The 16,740-nt window shown below is 47.2% G+C and overlaps 2 protein-coding genes across 2 annotated transcripts; one reads left to right on the forward strand and one right to left on the reverse strand.

Annotated features, from left to right (window-relative positions):
* Positions 1–661: 661 nt before the first annotated feature.
* EIF2A (eukaryotic translation initiation factor 2A) lies at positions 662–15,665 on the reverse strand. Its single transcript, XM_088530510.1, has 14 exons — positions 15,619–15,665; positions 13,869–13,938; positions 13,423–13,497; positions 11,887–12,005; positions 10,703–10,802; positions 10,167–10,249; positions 8,892–8,965; positions 8,616–8,760; positions 7,558–7,674; positions 5,643–6,214; positions 4,712–4,828; positions 3,712–3,840; positions 2,623–2,688; positions 662–838 (listed from the first exon to the last, which is right to left on the reverse strand). The coding sequence occupies exons 1-14, from the start codon at positions 15,644–15,646 to the stop codon at positions 773–775; spliced, it is 1,761 nt and encodes a 586-aa protein (XP_088386636.1). The 5' UTR covers positions 15,647–15,665; the 3' UTR covers positions 662–772.
* Positions 15,666–15,985: 320 nt separating this feature from the next.
* On the forward strand, positions 15,986–16,564 carry SERP1 (stress associated endoplasmic reticulum protein 1). Its single transcript, XM_088530509.1, has 3 exons — positions 15,986–16,070; positions 16,152–16,227; positions 16,422–16,564. The coding sequence occupies exons 1-3, from the start codon at positions 15,987–15,989 to the stop codon at positions 16,460–16,462; spliced, it is 201 nt and encodes a 66-aa protein (XP_088386635.1). The 5' UTR covers position 15,986; the 3' UTR covers positions 16,463–16,564.
* The last annotated feature ends 176 nt before the right edge of the window (positions 16,565–16,740 follow it).

Genomic DNA, 16,740 nt, shown 5'->3' on the forward strand with positions numbered 1-16,740 from the left:
GTTGTAACAGGCAATGCACTATAGAACTGAGCCTAATATTACTCCAGATAAAAGGATCAGCAAATCTTTTGTGTGTGTGATTTTGACAACATAGTGTAATAAATGTCTTACCATATTTTCTCTGCATATTTAGTCTTTTCTTTTTAAGGGTTACAAATAATGGATCAGAAAAAAAAAAAGGAAGGGTAAAAACAATTTAAAAAGAAGGATAATACAATCAGTAATAATCGTGCAAAGGTCACCATAGCAGTTGCAGTATTTGAAACTTCATTCAACCTTAGCAGTGAATTATCTTTGATATTGGTGACATGGCCTCATTAGTTTTTAAATTCTGCCCTTGTAACAAAAAACAGAAGTACTTCGATTATTAAATGCTCTTTATTTTGTCTACATCCTATTGCTGCATAAAGACCCTATGTCTTTTAAACAGAATAAAGCTTTCAAATGGGGTAAAGCTCATTTCCTTTCCCTCCTCACCCCAAAAAAGGGAAAGACAAACCAACATGCTTCTGTTTTTTTAAGCAATATGCTTTCAGAACATAAGCACATTTCTGTTTTGAACAGCAGCAAAAACAGCTGATGTGACATTCTTCACTTGTTTACAATTTTGCATGTGCACAAATCTTTATGAAAGGTTTTAGAAAGGTAAGTGCAGCAAATCTGTAAACTTTTGCATTCTCAGTCATTTGCTGAAACATTTTATTGTGTTCAAGTTAATACACATATTTTGCATGAATTTTGTGTTAAAGCCCCACTGGATTAACACAGATCTTTAGAGACCCAGTTCTAGATCTTCTAATTCTTGAAGGAGAGCAGTTTCTTTCTGAATCTTCTCAAGCTAGAAAAACAAAAACATGAGATATCACAGATCTAGGTTGTTATATGGGGAATCAGAAGAACAAAATTTATGGAAGCAGAACAAAGTCATGTGCAACTCCAATCTACAGCAGAACAAGAGATTAAAAATACACCATAAACGACCAGGAATGGGGTTGGATGAGCAGACGGGCAAACACGGCCGTGCTGCGCCTGCCCTGCCCGGCCACCCCACGCCGCCTGTGCCCGCAGCAGCCGGGGTGCCGCGGCCCCGGCCGAGCGGGCACACGCGTCCCGCCGGGTCGCAGCAGGGCGCCCGCTTGGGTTCCCTCGCCGCCCGAAGCCAGCGGGAACGCCAGCTCCGACCTGGCTACACAGGGCACTGCCATTGCCTTGCCCGGTACCATCTGCACGGGTTGCGTCCAATGAACAGCAGGAAACGCGTTCAACGTCCTGCTTCTCGGCACAAGAACGAGCCCTTCCACAACACAGGGCTGCTGCAGCCCTTCCTGAGAACAAGGCTTTCCCTTCTGTAGCAGGCAAATTCTCTGTCTTCACAAATGCTCCCCGACTCCTTTGCCAAAAACTTAAAAGACCAGAAATCATGTTAACACAAGCTCGAAGATCACTTTGTAATTGTTTTGAGCAAGGCTGCCTAGAAGGTCTAGATATTGATACTTGTGGATATCGATAGATACTAGCTCTTGGATATTTTCATTTATAGAAAAAAATGAATTAAAAATAGACTTTTCCCAAAAGAAGCCTTCCCTAAACACTACTATATCATACCCAGTAATTACAGGGAAAGGCCATTTACAAAATAAAGCTCAAAAATTGCTTAAACGAAGTAACTTGTTAAGTTAATCATGTAAAATAGTAAGGATTAGGGAAAACGGGCCACTTGCTGACACTACTTCGGTAGTGTTTCCCACCCCGTATCTGTACCCGTTAACCACCACGCAGTCTCTCGGGCATTTCGGACCCGCCGCCGGCACCACCAGCTCCGGTTTCAAAGGCGCAGGGGCCAGCGCCGCCCCCGCTGCTCCCGGCCCGCAGCCCGTGCACAGCGGCACCGCGGCGCCCGCCGTTTTCATCCTCCTCACTCACCTCTCCCTCCTTTCCCATTTTGGAGCCACACAGTCCAGCCTCCCCAGGCCGGCACCCGGGCCTTGCCATACAAACCTGGGAGCCAAGGTGCCATTTCTTTCGCTATTAGAGAACTCTGAACGAGCCAGGGAAGCTGGGGGACAGGTACTCTGTCCCAGAGAGGGAACGGCGTGGCGGAGCGGGGAACACAGCCCCCATGCACCGACTCTCCGTGCTGAGTGCAAGGCGAGCGCAGCCGCGCGCCCAGAGGCAGGAGCGCTGATCGCGCGTGCGAGACGCACCGGGAGGCTGCAGGGAGCAAGGGGGCCCCGCGGCGATGCCCCCCGGCCTGGGGGTCGTGGTCAGCACGGGCATTTGGCGCTGCATGCGTGCCGTGGCGATGGCACCAATGCTGAGCGTGAACAAACGAGCCGTCTGCTGACCACGCTGGACACAAACAGAGGGTAGGGCACCCGCTCAACACACACCAGACCTGCCCCCTGCACACGGTGTTAACTGTCTGCTGACAGCGACCCTGCCTCTCCAGAGAGGCATTGGAAGTCATTTCTTCCACTTACCTGATTTTTCTGGGTAAATGTAAAGGACACACACAGGCCATAATTTTACATGATTTTAAAATGAAGTATTGCTAAAAGCACTATGGATTGAGTACTGCGGCAAAAATCCAATCTGAATAAACTGTGTACACCTTAACAGTACCTGGTTTTTCTCTAGCTGTTTGCCCGCAGCTGCTTGTTCTTTCAGTTGCTCAATTGCCTTTAGTTTCTGAAAAAAAAAAAAAAAAAAAAAACGTGGGTGAACCAAGAAAAGAAAACAGTCTGTAGAAGTCCCTGCACTTGCTATTGCCTGGTTTAAAAGGAGCCAGTTCTCAGCAGGGAAGATATTTCATTTGAGCATCTAATCCAGAATTTTCCCACCCATAAGAAACATGTCTTTCAAGAACAAGAACCTAGAGAGCACAAGTACTTAGTCTCTGACACAAACAGCATGCAGCGCCAGACTGAAGGCCTCAGCCAGAAGCAGAAATGAACATTTTTGCTATCATTATGCAACTTCTCCATATATTTTCCTCAGAAAGTTTGGAACATTAATCAAATCATAGGAATATAAAAAGCAGGAAAAAGCTATGAGAAAAAATCCCTGATATATTATGGAGAAATGGGAAAGATTTTCTAGACTGTAGCAAACAACTTCCATCCTGAAATTATCTAAAACAAAGAATTCCTGAGCTTTGCAATGAACTTTCCACTCATGTCATTTAAAAGCTTAGGAAGAAACTCAGCCCACATAGCATGGTTCACCTTCTCAGATTCAAAAATCTACCTTACACTGCTCAAAAACTCTCAGGAAAAACAAAACAAAACATAACCTTAAAATTAGAGGAAGAAGAGAAACAGTCCTGCCTAGAAGCAAAGCAGCTTCCCAATCATTCACAGCTGGGGCAAGCACGGCCTGAACAAGATGCCCACACAGCTGCTCTCTAAGCATAACCCCTATTAAGCTCTACCCCCATTCAGCAATAATATTCGTAAGTAAGAGAAGACTGGACTGTTTTTTCCATATAAGTTTCAGTGTCTTCTACACTGTCCAGATGCTCCTCTGGTAAGGGCTGTAGGGACAAGTGACGACTCTTACTATTTTGCAAGATGGAAAGCAGAGGAAGATGTTTCTGGAATCTGGCAAATCTGCTACTACGTTAATGCTATGTCACTGAACTCAGTCACCTTACAGCCAAGATCTCAAAGACCATCTCTTGGAGAAAACAGCCACTCAGAAAAATCCCCTCACCTTTTTTAAATTCTTTATCTTTTTGTCTACTTCAGGATCTCCCGATGTCACGACAGGCCCAGTGTTGCGTGGCGCATTCTGCGACGCCGAGGGCTGCGTAGATTCCTGGCTGGCATCAGCTTTGGCCTCCTGCAAACAGATGTAACATGTGCTTTACCTACAGAAAGCAGGTGAAATTACAAAGGGATTGGTACAAATCTCTATAATCACTGGAAGCAATCCACTTCTTCCTCCACTAGTTTGCTGGTGCTCTCTCAAACTTGCAACTTACCTGTTGCATAGTTTCCATTAAGGGAAAAGGGAAAGGTTATCTGTAAAACGCACATGCTGTTCTTATTTATCGTTTTTTCTTCCCCAATACAAAAATAGACAAAAATCAGTAGGGAAGACAAGACAAGCACGTTCATTAATATTTTTAAAAGCAGACTTGTGGTTCATAGTCTCCAAAGCAAAAGAAAGGGCTCAAACCAATAAAAGAAAATAAAAAAAACCAAGCTTGTACTTAGAGATTAGTATTTCAGAAGTTTGCAAGAACTGGAGGGCTGGTCAAAAGCTGTTTTTAATCTACTTAGCAAAGGAATAAAAAGAGGCGAAGAAGAAAATAAAAGCCGAACCAGCACCCAAGGGCAGCCTCTCGCTGCTGTGCCCTGCTGAGCTGCCGGCGGGACGCACGGCGCAGCCGGCCCGCGCTCACCTCTCCGCTGCGCCGGGGCAGCCGCGCGGGCTGCAAGGGGCTGGGAAGGCAGCGGAGCCCAAGAGCTGCCCCCTCGGCCCCAGTCTGCCTCAGCCAGCAGCAAGGGCACAGCAAGGGCACAGCAAGGGCACAGCAAGGCGCTATCGCACCAGGACAGGCGCCCGGAGCGCCGCCCTGCCCCGAGCGGAGCACGGGCAGCACCGAGAGACCATCTCACTGCAACCAGCAGCCCTTGTGCTGGCACTGACCGCCACGTTGGTGAAAGTTAACGTAGCCTTTTCCCTAAAAGAGCTACTTTTGCAATACCTGTTTAGCAGCCTTCTTCGCTTCATGTTTCCTTTGATTTTTGAGAGCTGTTTTAGAGAGGGGCTTTTCACTGCTTCCAGACTGTGGTTTCATATTTTGAGGTGGCTCATCCTCATGCTGTAGGATAGGCAAAATTAAAATTCTTGAAACTTTTATTCTGTGTTGATAAACATGATTTTACAAAAAAAAAAAAAAAAAAAACACCCACCCCACACTGGATCCCCAAACCTACTAAAGGCATCAGCATATGCCAAGATGAACCAGGAAGGAAAAGGATATATATATATATATATTTCTTCTTCTTCTTTAAAAACACAAGATTCAAAGTTCTCTGAGGTTTAAATTTAAACATCAAGGCCACAACTATTAAATGCAATTATCTGCCTCACTCAACCTACTTTGAAAGCTGACAGAAAATGAAACTAATTAAACGAGTAGGTCCCTGTGTGAAACCTGCTCCGACAGCAGCGGAGCAGCCGCCTCCGGGCGCGTCCCGGGCAGCTGCCCGAGCCCAGGGGCAGGTGCTCTGGGCAGGAGGGTCACCAGAGCTGCAGCTCCTCCTGCAGCCGGGGCACTTGGCCTTACTGGGCACCAAATCTGCAGCTCCCTGTTCTAGTGCTCGTTGTGGGCAGCAGTTTTCAAGCTTGCAAACAGTTTTGTGGAAGAAGAAGGTTTTGACCAAAGAAAATTTCTGTTTTCTAGGATAGGTTATTCCAAACAAGCAGGAGAATGCTGGTCAGTGAAAGATTATCCAGAAACAAACAAAAAACCCACCACCACCACCACAAGCTCTCAGAAACCCACAATATCCCTCGAGTTTGATCGCTCTTCTAAGTCCCCCATTACAAACACGCGTACGCGTGAGGACCAGCTCAACGCTGCGGCAGCGATGAGCAGAGCAGCAGCCCCGCGCGGGCCGCGGCGCACGTACCAGCTTGGAGGCGGCCCCCGGCTTGTTCCTGAGCGCCGGCGGCCTGTACGCCTGCGCGGGCCGCGGCTCGGCGCCCGGCAGCTCCCCGGGCAGCGCCGCGTGCCGCACGGCTCTGGCGGGAAAGGCGCCCTCCGGGACGGGCTGCCAGGACACCTGCCAGAGCTCCTCGCCGGGCGGCACCTCGCGGCTGTGCAGGACGGCCCCCGTGTAGTGCCACATCTTGTAGCCGTTGCCCACGCGCAGGCGCGGGGCGCACGTGGCCGTGACGATGTGCTCCCCGTCGGGGCACCAGGCAAAATACGTGGAATCCGACGCGACCGGCTTGGAAATCAGCTTGTAGTTTTTAACGTCCCATACTTCCATCTGTCCTCTGAGATTTCCAAATCCTGCTAGCACTAGAATGTGTCCGGGGGGGCTGTAGTAGGCAGCATTGCGAGGGCCAGTTCCAAAATCAAACACAGGGTCACATTTCAGATTAAAAACTGTTGCTTTGGCAGGCATAAAACCATACACAGCACAAAACTCGACAGAATTGGGATTCCAAACAACATCATAAATAGGACCGTTTTTTGCTAAAGGAAAAGGAAAATGCAGCTATTGTTATGAAATTTTCATTTGCCCTGAAAAGATACTAATAATAATTCTTATTTTTATATTTTGCTAAACTCCAATAGCCCAATTATTGACAGCAAGAATGAAGTCTGCTAACAATAATGGCAGAAATAAAAAACATTTTATATTCTGATAATCTGAGATAAGGTTTGCAACAATAACTGCAGCCATTCCAAATTACCTCTGTACGGTCAGCAGCAGCACTTTAATAGTAAGCATATTTTTTCATGTATAAAAACTCCTTTATCTTTTTTTTTCCTGGTTATTCAAGTATGATATCTCAGAGCCTTCTCAAACTGTCCCACTGGAAACCTGCAAAAACAGGAGTTTTATACCAGCTGGATACTAGGGTTTTTTTGTTTAACTCTTAAAAACCATTACATTAACTTAGGTTCACACAGCTAAGAAATATTGATCTAAATTTTCTTGGGACCATGCTCATACGCAGTATTTTGAGACACAGATTTTTAAGGGGGAAAAGATGTTTTTATGCACTCTGATCAAAATTACGTGCTGTTGGAAACTACTCTGGGGCTATAACATTAAGGCCTACTGAAGGAGATGGATATGTGATCAAAATGCGTATAAAATGTCAAAGGGTTAATAAAAAACCCAACTCATTATAACACTCCTAATCTGGGCTCCTTCACTTTTACCTCTTTTAAATTCCAACTGCAATAACTCTTAAATTCACACATTGACCAAAAATACCACAGCAGCTTGAACTGTTCAATCCTGTTGCTATTTTAAAGCCTTGTTATCTTTAGAAACTGGGCTATGCAATCCCACTGTGGCATTTGTCCCTTCACAAATTTTTAGATGATGTTAATCAAATGTGACTTTAAAAAGCTTCAAAATTGGACCTTAAAAACAACCAAAAGATACAACTCAAAAGGAAACTCAACTTCTTTCACCCCCAAGTGCTCACTCTGCTCCCCATTCCTTGCGTAACTATGTCTAAAAACACATGCAGGATTATTTTGTTTAGCAACATACTTTTCTGAACATTTTGGATTCTTGAGCATTAATCTGGTTTCACTATGCAGGCCATTCCTTAATGATCAACATTCCTGAGCTATACGCACGAACCCAAACCAATTATTTATTTTAATTGAAAGCATTGGAGAAAAAAAAAAGGAAAGAAAACAAAACAAAACTCTGGTAAAGGATTATTATTTTTGCTTGTTTAGAAAACAGAGTACTCATTGCATCAACCCCCAAGATGACACGCTAAGCAGGAGCTGATGACACAGCAGCTGCTCCTGCTGCAGCTCCGCGCCGCGCGCCCGCCCGCGGTACTCACGCAGCTGCACGACGGCGCTCTCCCCGTTCGTTGCGATGTAGTGCAGGGTTTGCTCTCCATAGTAGGAAGCTCCTGATTTATCGACTTCTGTGCTAGCTATTACTAGCACAGCAGTGGCTAACAGAAAGACGTACAGCTAGTTCAGTACAATTGCTGCAAATCACATAAACTATTTCACAAACTACCACTGATGAAGAGGAAATTAGTTTGGCTGTGAATTCTGCAGTTAACATTGCTTCAGTAACAGTGCTGTTTATCATTCCCTTCTCAGTTGAAAATTTCCTAAACATTGACCCAAACAGAACTGGTATCTTAAATTTTTGGATGAAGAGTGTAAGCTAAGCCCATTCATTCATTCACGGTTCCATTATAAGGAAGTGAATTCACTTTTTAAGCATAAAAAACCTGTTTTATTAGGTTCCCACAGTAGCAAGGCGCCTTAAGCTTTTCACCTAAGCCAGAGATCAAGCATCTTGATCAATCCTCAACTAAAGTATCTCATCAGCAGCTTTTGTACACACATCTACTTTACGCAAACGTGCAGAAATCACACGCAGGTACAAAGTTATGCAATACCTTCCCTGTAATCTAAACAACGGGGGTTGAAGTAAAACAGGTTTCCAGCATTTTCTGAAACAACCATCATTGCTCACAAACAACAAAGCAAAGCATGCAGAGGATTGTGCAAGCCATTCCATTTGCTATGCGCCTGTATAAATACAAATTTACAGGAAAGTAAGAATGTTTTATGCTCTGATGTAGTCTTATGTTTACATCTTAAACACGGTATCATCACAAAACTGGATTTAAATTTGCAAATCAATTGCAACATTTGCAGATATGTAGAATATTCTGAGTTACTATACACAAAAATCAAACAAGTCAATATGGGAAACTTCACGATATTCAGAATTGTAACCTGAACATTGCATAGCTGAATGGCTATCTTAGTATTTATTTATGTATGCAAATATCATGCAAAACTTGCACAGTAAACAAATAAATTAAATCAGTAATAATAATAATAATAATAGGAGTTAAATATACATCTGCTATACCTTTTTTGTTCCATAGCATTGTCACCTTGTCAGCTTTAAAGAAACTTTTATTGGCCAGTGCAGAGTGGGGACCACCGAAGTTGGGGTACTGATAGAGCCTGACGAAGGAGGGTGCACCCTTGCTGCCCGGCACGTACACAGCAACCTGCAACAAAGCAGCGCGTCACACCGCCCACGCTGCCCCCGGGCTCTGAGCACTGCTCATTCTCTGTGTTTAAATTCACACAGAGTTTGAAGGAAACCAAGAATCAAATTGTGAACAAACATCAGAAATACCTTGGTTGGCTGTGCTCCCGGCGACAACACGAAATCGCTAACCTTTTGCAAGTGTAGTTTATTTGCAATAGTATCTGAAAAAGAAAATCACAGTTGTGATGCTGTTAATGACACATTTCATCACATTACATTTCTGATTAGATCACTTTTTATTTACAAAAGTACCTTGGTAATCATTTGAGTGAAGCCTGGCTTTGAAATCCAGTGCAGCATTAGGAAGTTCAAACAACAAGGAAATTTCCGGGCCCGTGTGAACACAGCTCGTGTTTTAAGGAAGTGACAGTGTCATTCATCTCATCTGCCCTCACTTGAGGAGCAGCAGCAGCGGTCACGTCCAGATAACACGCACCATCACACAAAGACAAGGGCCTCTCCTCCCTGCAGCCCTACCGTATGTGTCTTCCTAATATGAAGTTTTCATAAAGGCCTGTTCTGCATTAGGCAGTGTTCTTTACACAAAGAAATTAGGGAAGTGCATCTTGGATGCTCTTAAAAAATGAACAAGCAACAACCCAAAACATTCCCTCACAGAAGACTGGAGATTAGCAGCAACCCTCACATTACAACACATTCTGGATCTCTCTAGGACAGTGTCAGGCGGGAGAATATGGGTGCCTACAAACACCAGAATAAAAATTAAATAGTATATTAGCACAAGAGAAATGGACAACTGCTCTTTAATTTGAGCAGAACAAAGTAAAAGCCAGCATCCATCAGAATGTGGACACAGTAAACTACTGCTGTGATGAGTAGCCCCTTGCAAGGGGTCTGGGCAAGACTAATACCCAGCATCACTTGTAAATCCTAAGAAGGAGGTTTGGTAGCTGCGGTTAAATACAGATTTTCAAGCTGAACTGCAAGTTCATTTCATTGACCACCTCCCTGCTGATGCTGGGGACATTTACACTGCTCTAATACACACTGTAAACACACAGCATTACGAGAATTGCTCTCTTAACATCATCTCTAAATACACCAAAGATCAGACAGGAGGCGGGAAAAAATAATTAAAGCAATTGCAAGTTCAGCATATAAAACACCCCAGCGGTAAGAAATTACTTTCCTCTGTACAATGACTGACAGGCACTGTGGTTGTATTTTTTTCTAATGGAAAAGAATGGTGAACATCTTCATACAAGATTATTAATCCTGTAAAAGCTAGTTTTAAAAAAATAAAAATAAAAAAATAAAAAAGAGAGAGAAAGGAAAACTGCGAAGAAGAACAAAGGCCAACTCCTGTCTTACTGAAACCATCTTATTGAAATACTTGCGTACTAAAGTTGTTGTTTTCAAAGAAGTGTACTTCATTGTTTACATTCCTGGCACAAATGCTTTCATCATCTGCCCAGCAAGGACACCTACATTTAAGGAAAAAAAAAAAAAAAAAAACAGAATTGAAGAAACAGTGAATAATGGCCATCCTTAGCAGTCTACTTTTTTTCTTTGTTTTATAAGGCAAAGCTAAATGAACCATGCTAAATGTTTCAAATGCACAAAATGCATTCTCCTGATTTAAAAAAAGAAACAACCAAAAAAAAAAAAAAACCACCCCACAACTACACTTAGAGTTGCTGTCTCCCCAGTTTACTTCATATTGCAAAACAACAGTGAATTTATACTGAGAACAGTGAATTTATACTAAGAAATGAACAACCATGTACAAAGAGATTTACAAGCATGGATGCTTGCTTTCAGCTTGTAGCAGGCAGTATTTTGAAAACCAAAACCATACTAAATACCATATTTAGCTAGAGGAAATATTGGAAATCACACTTTTTTGAAAACAATTGGTATCTGGAAGTGTCATTTACCAGTTCTGCATCTTTTTCTGGATGAAAGACTTTAAACATTTTCCAGTTTTCAAATCATAAAGTTGCAGGTTGGGCGCCCCTGCTGTGCCGTCTTTCGCAGCTGCAACAAAAACACATATTACATTAAATCTGCATCATGACAAGCAACCAAACATACATAAGCAAATCCCCTATACCCAGAGGGCCAAGCCCAAAGCTGTTAGCAGCCTTGGCTATTACCTGAAGTCTGTTTATAGTCTTTCAGCCTGCACAAACAACCATTTGGCATTTCGGGGTTACTACTCTCATTGCTGTAGAAAGGAACAAGACTAGGACCACCAGTGCTAGGACAACTTTTTATATACATGTTTTCTAATTAGAACGGAGCTTTAGAGATGCTCCTTCTTGGCAAACAATAGCAAGCAGACTTCTGTCCTCCTAGGGATGTATCACACATTTTGTCCCTCATGTCACATTCGCTGCTTCTACAAGCTACAGAAAATGTCTCTCTGCTGGTTTTACACTTTCTGTACCCCTTTACTCACTGTGAGCACGACAGCTATCAGGCTGCCTGTTGGAATCATTGCTGGAAAAGAGCTCTAAGCGTCTTCCGACAGTCCAGGCACTTGTCCTGTCCTAGGACCTGCCCCAGACACTTCCCACACTCTAGCCTTTCCACCACGGGAAGCACCTGCAGCACTCACTACGGTCACACCGCTTGTAAAAGACTCAGGCTATGTGGAATTATATTCCTGACTTGCACAGAGTCAGAGAAGAGGAAAAACCCCAGCGGGAACACTCCACGTTAGCCGTGCCCAGTGCAGAACACCTTTACTCTGAGGCAGTTAATAGTTTTCTTTGTTTAGACAAAAATATAAATTGCCTGAACAGCATGGTAGGCAAAGATACTCTTAGTTAAAGCACCAAGATCAATCAAAATCACTTAGAAACATGGGATTTTCTTAACGGAGTAATAACCACACGGGAAACCTGATCTGCTGCTTGCAGGAAGGGTAAATGCCAAACACCTTCAGGACAAGTCACCTCTGCTAGGTACCCAATTAACCACGCAGCATCGGCACGGTCCCTATCCTGCCCTTTAGCCAATTAACTTGCTAGGATGTCAAACTGGGCAGTGAAAAGTCTGCAAAAAGAGTTCAGACATGCAGCTATCTATGTATTTTTGCAGCTGGTAAAATACTCACTTGAGTAGGCCTGCCATGTCACCAGAACATTATTCTTTGGTGAGAATTCAAGGCAAACTGCCTTTGGAAGATCAAAAGAACGCAGTAATTCAGCACTGGTGACGTTAACAATATTTACTCTGGAATCAAAAGAGGTCATTTCAGTAAAACACACTTAAACTGGTTAATTAACAGCCAAGGTAATTTTTTACATTTTTACTTCTCAATCTGTTCCAAATTTGGCCAGGGTAACAAAATTAGAAGAGGGATTCTATTTTCCCATTCTGCTTTGACTAAGTATTTGTAGAACATTTCAAAACAGATGTCCAAATGTAACAGAAACTGAGCAAGTGGAAATCCTGGTCAAAACACCGTGTCTTTTGATCTGCACATGTGGACCTGAATCGAGACATTTTCATCCATTCCTCCACGGTGTCAAAGTTGAGCAAGGACAACAGAGAATCTTCTAACAGAATCAAAACATATGTTTGTCCCACACATTCTTACAGTTCTTCTGCCTCTAAGGGTTCTACATTTAATGTTTGGATTTTGGGAGCAGGGAGGGAAGAGACACAGACAATAAGAATCAAAGGTCACAAAGTTGAACTAGCACAGTCAAACAGTATCTCTGACACTCTATGTTAAAGATCCGCAACACACAGGATCTAAAGAACACAAAATGATAAAGTCCACTGTTTTGCTCAGCACCCAAGGTAAAGGCTGTGATTAACCCCCTGCCCCACGAAGGAGGGCGGCCGGACACGGCTCCCGCGCGGCGCCGCGGGACGGGGCAGCTCTGCCCTTGGGAGCATCTGCAGGGGACTTGGCAAGAACATGATCCTGATATTGCACTATTTCACAACCATACTGCTGTGATACTGCTACTGCACTAACACGGACATTCCAGAAGAAGCCTGGTCACATATCTGCAGCAGCTGCCCCAGGATGTCCTCTTATACAAAGGACAATCTCCAGGGTGCTCTATCACACAGCGTCTATAAAACAGAAATCTTGTGATGTTCGTATGTGCGGTGCAAAGAATCTTCATTTTCCATGAAGTTTACTACTACTTTATATTCAGTATGATGGATATCAAATTATTTTCAAATAACTCAGTAAAAAAAGCCACTTACACAGCTAGACAGCAGTCCTACACCTGCTGACACTCAGAATATTCAAAAAAACCCACATTATCATACAGTCAAAAGGCAGGCAAGAAAGCCAAGAGTCTACTTCAGAGGCAGCAATGCAATCCTGGGTTGTGCTGCTGGGATTAACCCCAGAAGGTCAGGTACTACTGTACTGGGAAACCTTGACAACCCCCTTACGGAGCGTATCCAGATTCCACAGCAATGGGTGCATTATAAATATGAGAAAACAGTAAATATTTCACCTGAAATACGGAAAACAAAACCACTGCTGCAGACAGTTCAAAATGTTAAAGTAACACACCAGCATGTTCATTCACAGCCTTTAGGCACGTGAGAGTAAATGTGGCAAAACTGACCCAGCTTGCTTGATTCAAAATAAATGATTAATATCATAAAGCACACTAACTTTTCACCATTGCACCAGCCAAAGAGGGAACCATCCTTGCTAAAAGCAACAGCTTTGCAGTTTTTTCCAGAATCCCTAAAGAAATAAGAAAAGCACATTAATATTTAAATATACTGCATAAGTTAAGCTACTTTTAACAAAAGTGAACAGCAACACTTTGGTTTTCCAGCTGCATACCTGAATAAGTCTTTGCAGCAGTAACAGTGCAATATACCCTGCAGTTGTTCAGTCTTTACTGCTTTTAAGTACAAAAGGCCAATCAGAAGTCAGGCAAGCCTACAAGCTTCAAAGTCACCAATTTTCTAAACTATAGACAGGAAGAAAAAATCCACTTGCACTTCTAAATGTTTGAATTTCACAGTGTACATTTACTATTTAGAAAATGTTTTTTTTTTGTGTGTGTGTGTGTGTGTGTGAAATGTCTGAAATGCCTGGAGGGACAGTACCTCTGAAACGTTGCACTCTCCGTGAAGCTGGGGGGCCCGTTCACCATGTAAAGCCCTTCAGATCCTCTCACTGCAACGGAAGCAGATAAAGCAGTATTCATTTCACATTCAGAGAAACATCCAAAGCAAAAACTTTAACCTGTCAACCTCAACACCTGCACCCACCTTTCCCCCGGCCAGAATTTTAGAATAAAGGTTGTCAAGGAGGAATATTGCAATGGAAATTCTGAATATAACGTGCCCAGACAGCCTGCCTTCCCACAAGGTAACTGCAGGACTGAAAATAACAGAGGCCACGAAGCGGCAGGGCTGCTGCTGGGCCCGTCAGCGCCAGGCCTGGGAAGCCCCCCCGGCTCTCGCAGCTCCTCGGCCTCCCGGGCGGCTCCCAGCAGCCGAACGCGCCGGGGCCGGCGCCGCCGGCCGGGAAGGGCCGGGCACGGCGGGACGGAAAGGCAGCCCGAGCGTCCCCCGGAGCGGAGCGAGGACGGGGTGCCTAAACCCACAGAGGGCACCTGCACCGAAACACTGCGCTGAGCTAAGCTGACATGAGACGGAACGTGCCCTGCTTTTAATTGGAACATTGATAATCCACTTGGAAAACAAAGGCATGAAAGAAATACTGCTGTAGAACGTGTTCCAATTCTCCTTTTTCAGAGATATTGCCATACTTACAGCACAAACAACCAAGAATAAAGACAAATTCAGTGCAAAATCATGAATATGCAACTGCTGCAGAGCAAATAATACACGTCCTGCTACTGCCAACGTACTGGAACTCACAGTTAAATCCTGGAACAGGCACACGGTACACACACGTTGTTCTGCTTTCTGCAATCCCTCGGAGCGCCAGGGACGCCTCCTTGCACCCTGCTTTCCACACTGAGGTTTAACAGCACCGGGGAGAAGGGTGGAAACGACACGGTGTTCCCGGGGCTCCGGGAGGGAGGCAGCAGCCCCTGCCCGGCCGCGCAGACCGGCCCTTCGCAGAGCGGCAAACGCCAGCGGCACCTGGGGCAACCTTCCCATGGAGCTCCGTGCACGAGCCAGGGTTTGTTTCCTTGTTAATGCAGGATATAGAGCTGGGCCTCAGCTTTTAGCGCTATGTTTAAACACTATGTGGGTGGTACACTTAAAATAAATTTCCTTTTTTTTTTTTTTTGAGTACAGTAGGTCAACACAGATAAATCATGTTGTTGCACATTGTTGTTGTTGCACATTGTTATTTGTCTTGGCAATATCCTAATCACACCCAGGATCAAACGGAACAATCAGGAAAAAAAAAAAAAAAGAAAGAAAAAGAGGGTTCAGCTAGACAAGTGTTAACAGAAGAACAACCGTGCCGTTCCGTGCAGGTGTCTCAACCCCCGTACTCAACGCGCTTCTACCAAGCGCCACCGCCGGTCCCGCTGCCGCCATCACGGTCCGGGGGCCCGGGGCGGCTCTCGAACCCGCGCCGCCAGCGGACAGCGGCCTGCGCGGGACAAGCGCCCCCGGGGCCCCTCGGAGCCTTCGCTGCAGCCGCGCTCGGCGCTCCGGGAACGCGAGAACCGGCCGGCCCCGCGCAGGTCCCGGCGCCGCTCCCGCCACGCGGGGAGGGCCGAGCTTGGACTCTCCTCCCGGCGCCTAAGGACGAGGCCCCGCGCGCTCCACGCGCTCCACGCGCTCCACGCGGGCTCGGCGGGCCCGGCCGCCCCGGGGGTGCCGGGCGGGACGCGCGGGGTCTGGGGCCGCGGCCGCCCCGCGCACCCACCTGCCAGCAGCGGCGCGGGCGGCGCCATCTTGCTCCGGAAGCGCGGCGCGGCACTTCCGGGCGGGCGGCCCCGCGCGGACGAACACGTCGCCCTGGGCGCACGGGCCGCCACGTGACGCGGGCGCGGCGCCGCCCCGCCCCGGAAGCGCCCCTGCGGCAGGAAGCGCGGCGGGCGGCGCGCGCGCTGGTTGGCCCGCGGTGGCGGCGGCGGTGACGCGGCGCGGTGACGTGGTGACGCGCTTCCGGCGGGCGCGCGGCGGTTCCGGCGGGCGCAGAGGCTACGCTGGCAGCGGCGGGCGCGGCCGGCTCCGCTCCGCTCCGTTTGGCCTCGTTCCGCTCCGTCCCGCTCCGCTCCGCCCCGCGCCGCCATGGTGGCCAAGCAGCGCATCCGCATGGCCAACGAGAAGCACAGCAAGAACATCACGCAGCGCGGCAACGTCGCCAAGACCTCGGTGCGTGCGCGGCGCGCGGGGCGCGGGGCGGGGGGCGCGGGGGCCGCGCGCTGACGCGCTCTGCCCGCTCTGTGCCCGCAGAGGGCGGCCCCGGAGGAGAAGGCGTCCGTGGGGCCCTGGCTGCTCGCGCTCTTCATCTTCGTGGTGTGCGGCTCAGGTGAGCGCGCGGGGCCGGGCCCGGGGGCGCCGCGGGGCCGGGCCGGGCCTGGGAGCGCCGGTGGGGCCGGGCCTGGTGGTGCCGATGGGCCGGGCCAGGCCCGGGCGCGCTGCTGGTGCTGGGCCCGGCGGTGCTGGTGGTGCCGGCTCCTGCCCAGGGCGCCCGGCCGCCCCGCGAGCCGCCGTCTCTTGCAGCCATCTTCCAGATCATCCAGAGCATCCGCATGGGCATGTGAGCGCCCCGCGCCCGCCGGCCCCAGCGTCATTCCAGCTGCCCAGCTCCGCCGCAGTGCCTTGGGACGCACCTCTCGTGTAAAGCAATAAAGTTCTGTTCTTGATCCGCCGTCGTGGACCCACTTATTCGGCGAAGCCAGCGCTCCTGCTCCCTGTCGAGACGCCAGCCCCGGCCGTGCAGATCCCAGGACCCAGACGCTGCCCTCGAGATCTGCGCGAGCCCCCGCGTGGCTGGAGATGGCCGTATTTAACGCTGGACCGAGGAGCGCCGTGGCAGGCG

This window comes from Tinamus guttatus, unplaced genomic scaffold (genome assembly GCF_059628265.1).
Source record: "Tinamus guttatus ecotype Peru unplaced genomic scaffold, ASM5962826v1 Tinamus_guttatus_pri_ptg000376l, whole genome shotgun sequence".
Classification (NCBI taxonomy): Eukaryota; Metazoa; Chordata; class Aves; order Tinamiformes; family Tinamidae; genus Tinamus; species Tinamus guttatus.

What these genes read in the sequence shown, in the direction of transcription:
- EIF2A (XM_088530510.1), bottom strand. Translation starts at nt 15,646, where the DNA reads ATGGCGCCGCCCGCGCCGCTGCTGGCAG. An exon ending in GAGCGCCGTCGTGCAGCTGC is followed by an intron (nt 6,215 to 7,557) that starts GTGAGTACCGCG and finishes CTTTTCCTTTAG; the next exon opens with CAAAAAACGGTCCTATTTAT. An exon ending in AGATAAAGAATTTAAAAAAG is followed by an intron (nt 2,689 to 3,711) that starts GTGAGGGGATTT and finishes TTTTTTTTTCAG; the next exon opens with AAACTAAAGGCAATTGAGCA.
- SERP1 (XM_088530509.1), top strand. Translation starts at nt 15,987, where the DNA reads ATGGTGGCCAAGCAGCGCATCCGCATGGCCAACGAGAAGCACAGCAAG. An exon ending in GCAACGTCGCCAAGACCTCG is followed by an intron (nt 16,071 to 16,151) that starts GTGCGTGCGCGG and finishes CTGTGCCCGCAG; the next exon opens with AGGGCGGCCCCGGAGGAGAA. An exon ending in CTTCGTGGTGTGCGGCTCAG is followed by an intron (nt 16,228 to 16,421) that starts GTGAGCGCGCGG and finishes CGTCTCTTGCAG; the next exon opens with CCATCTTCCAGATCATCCAG.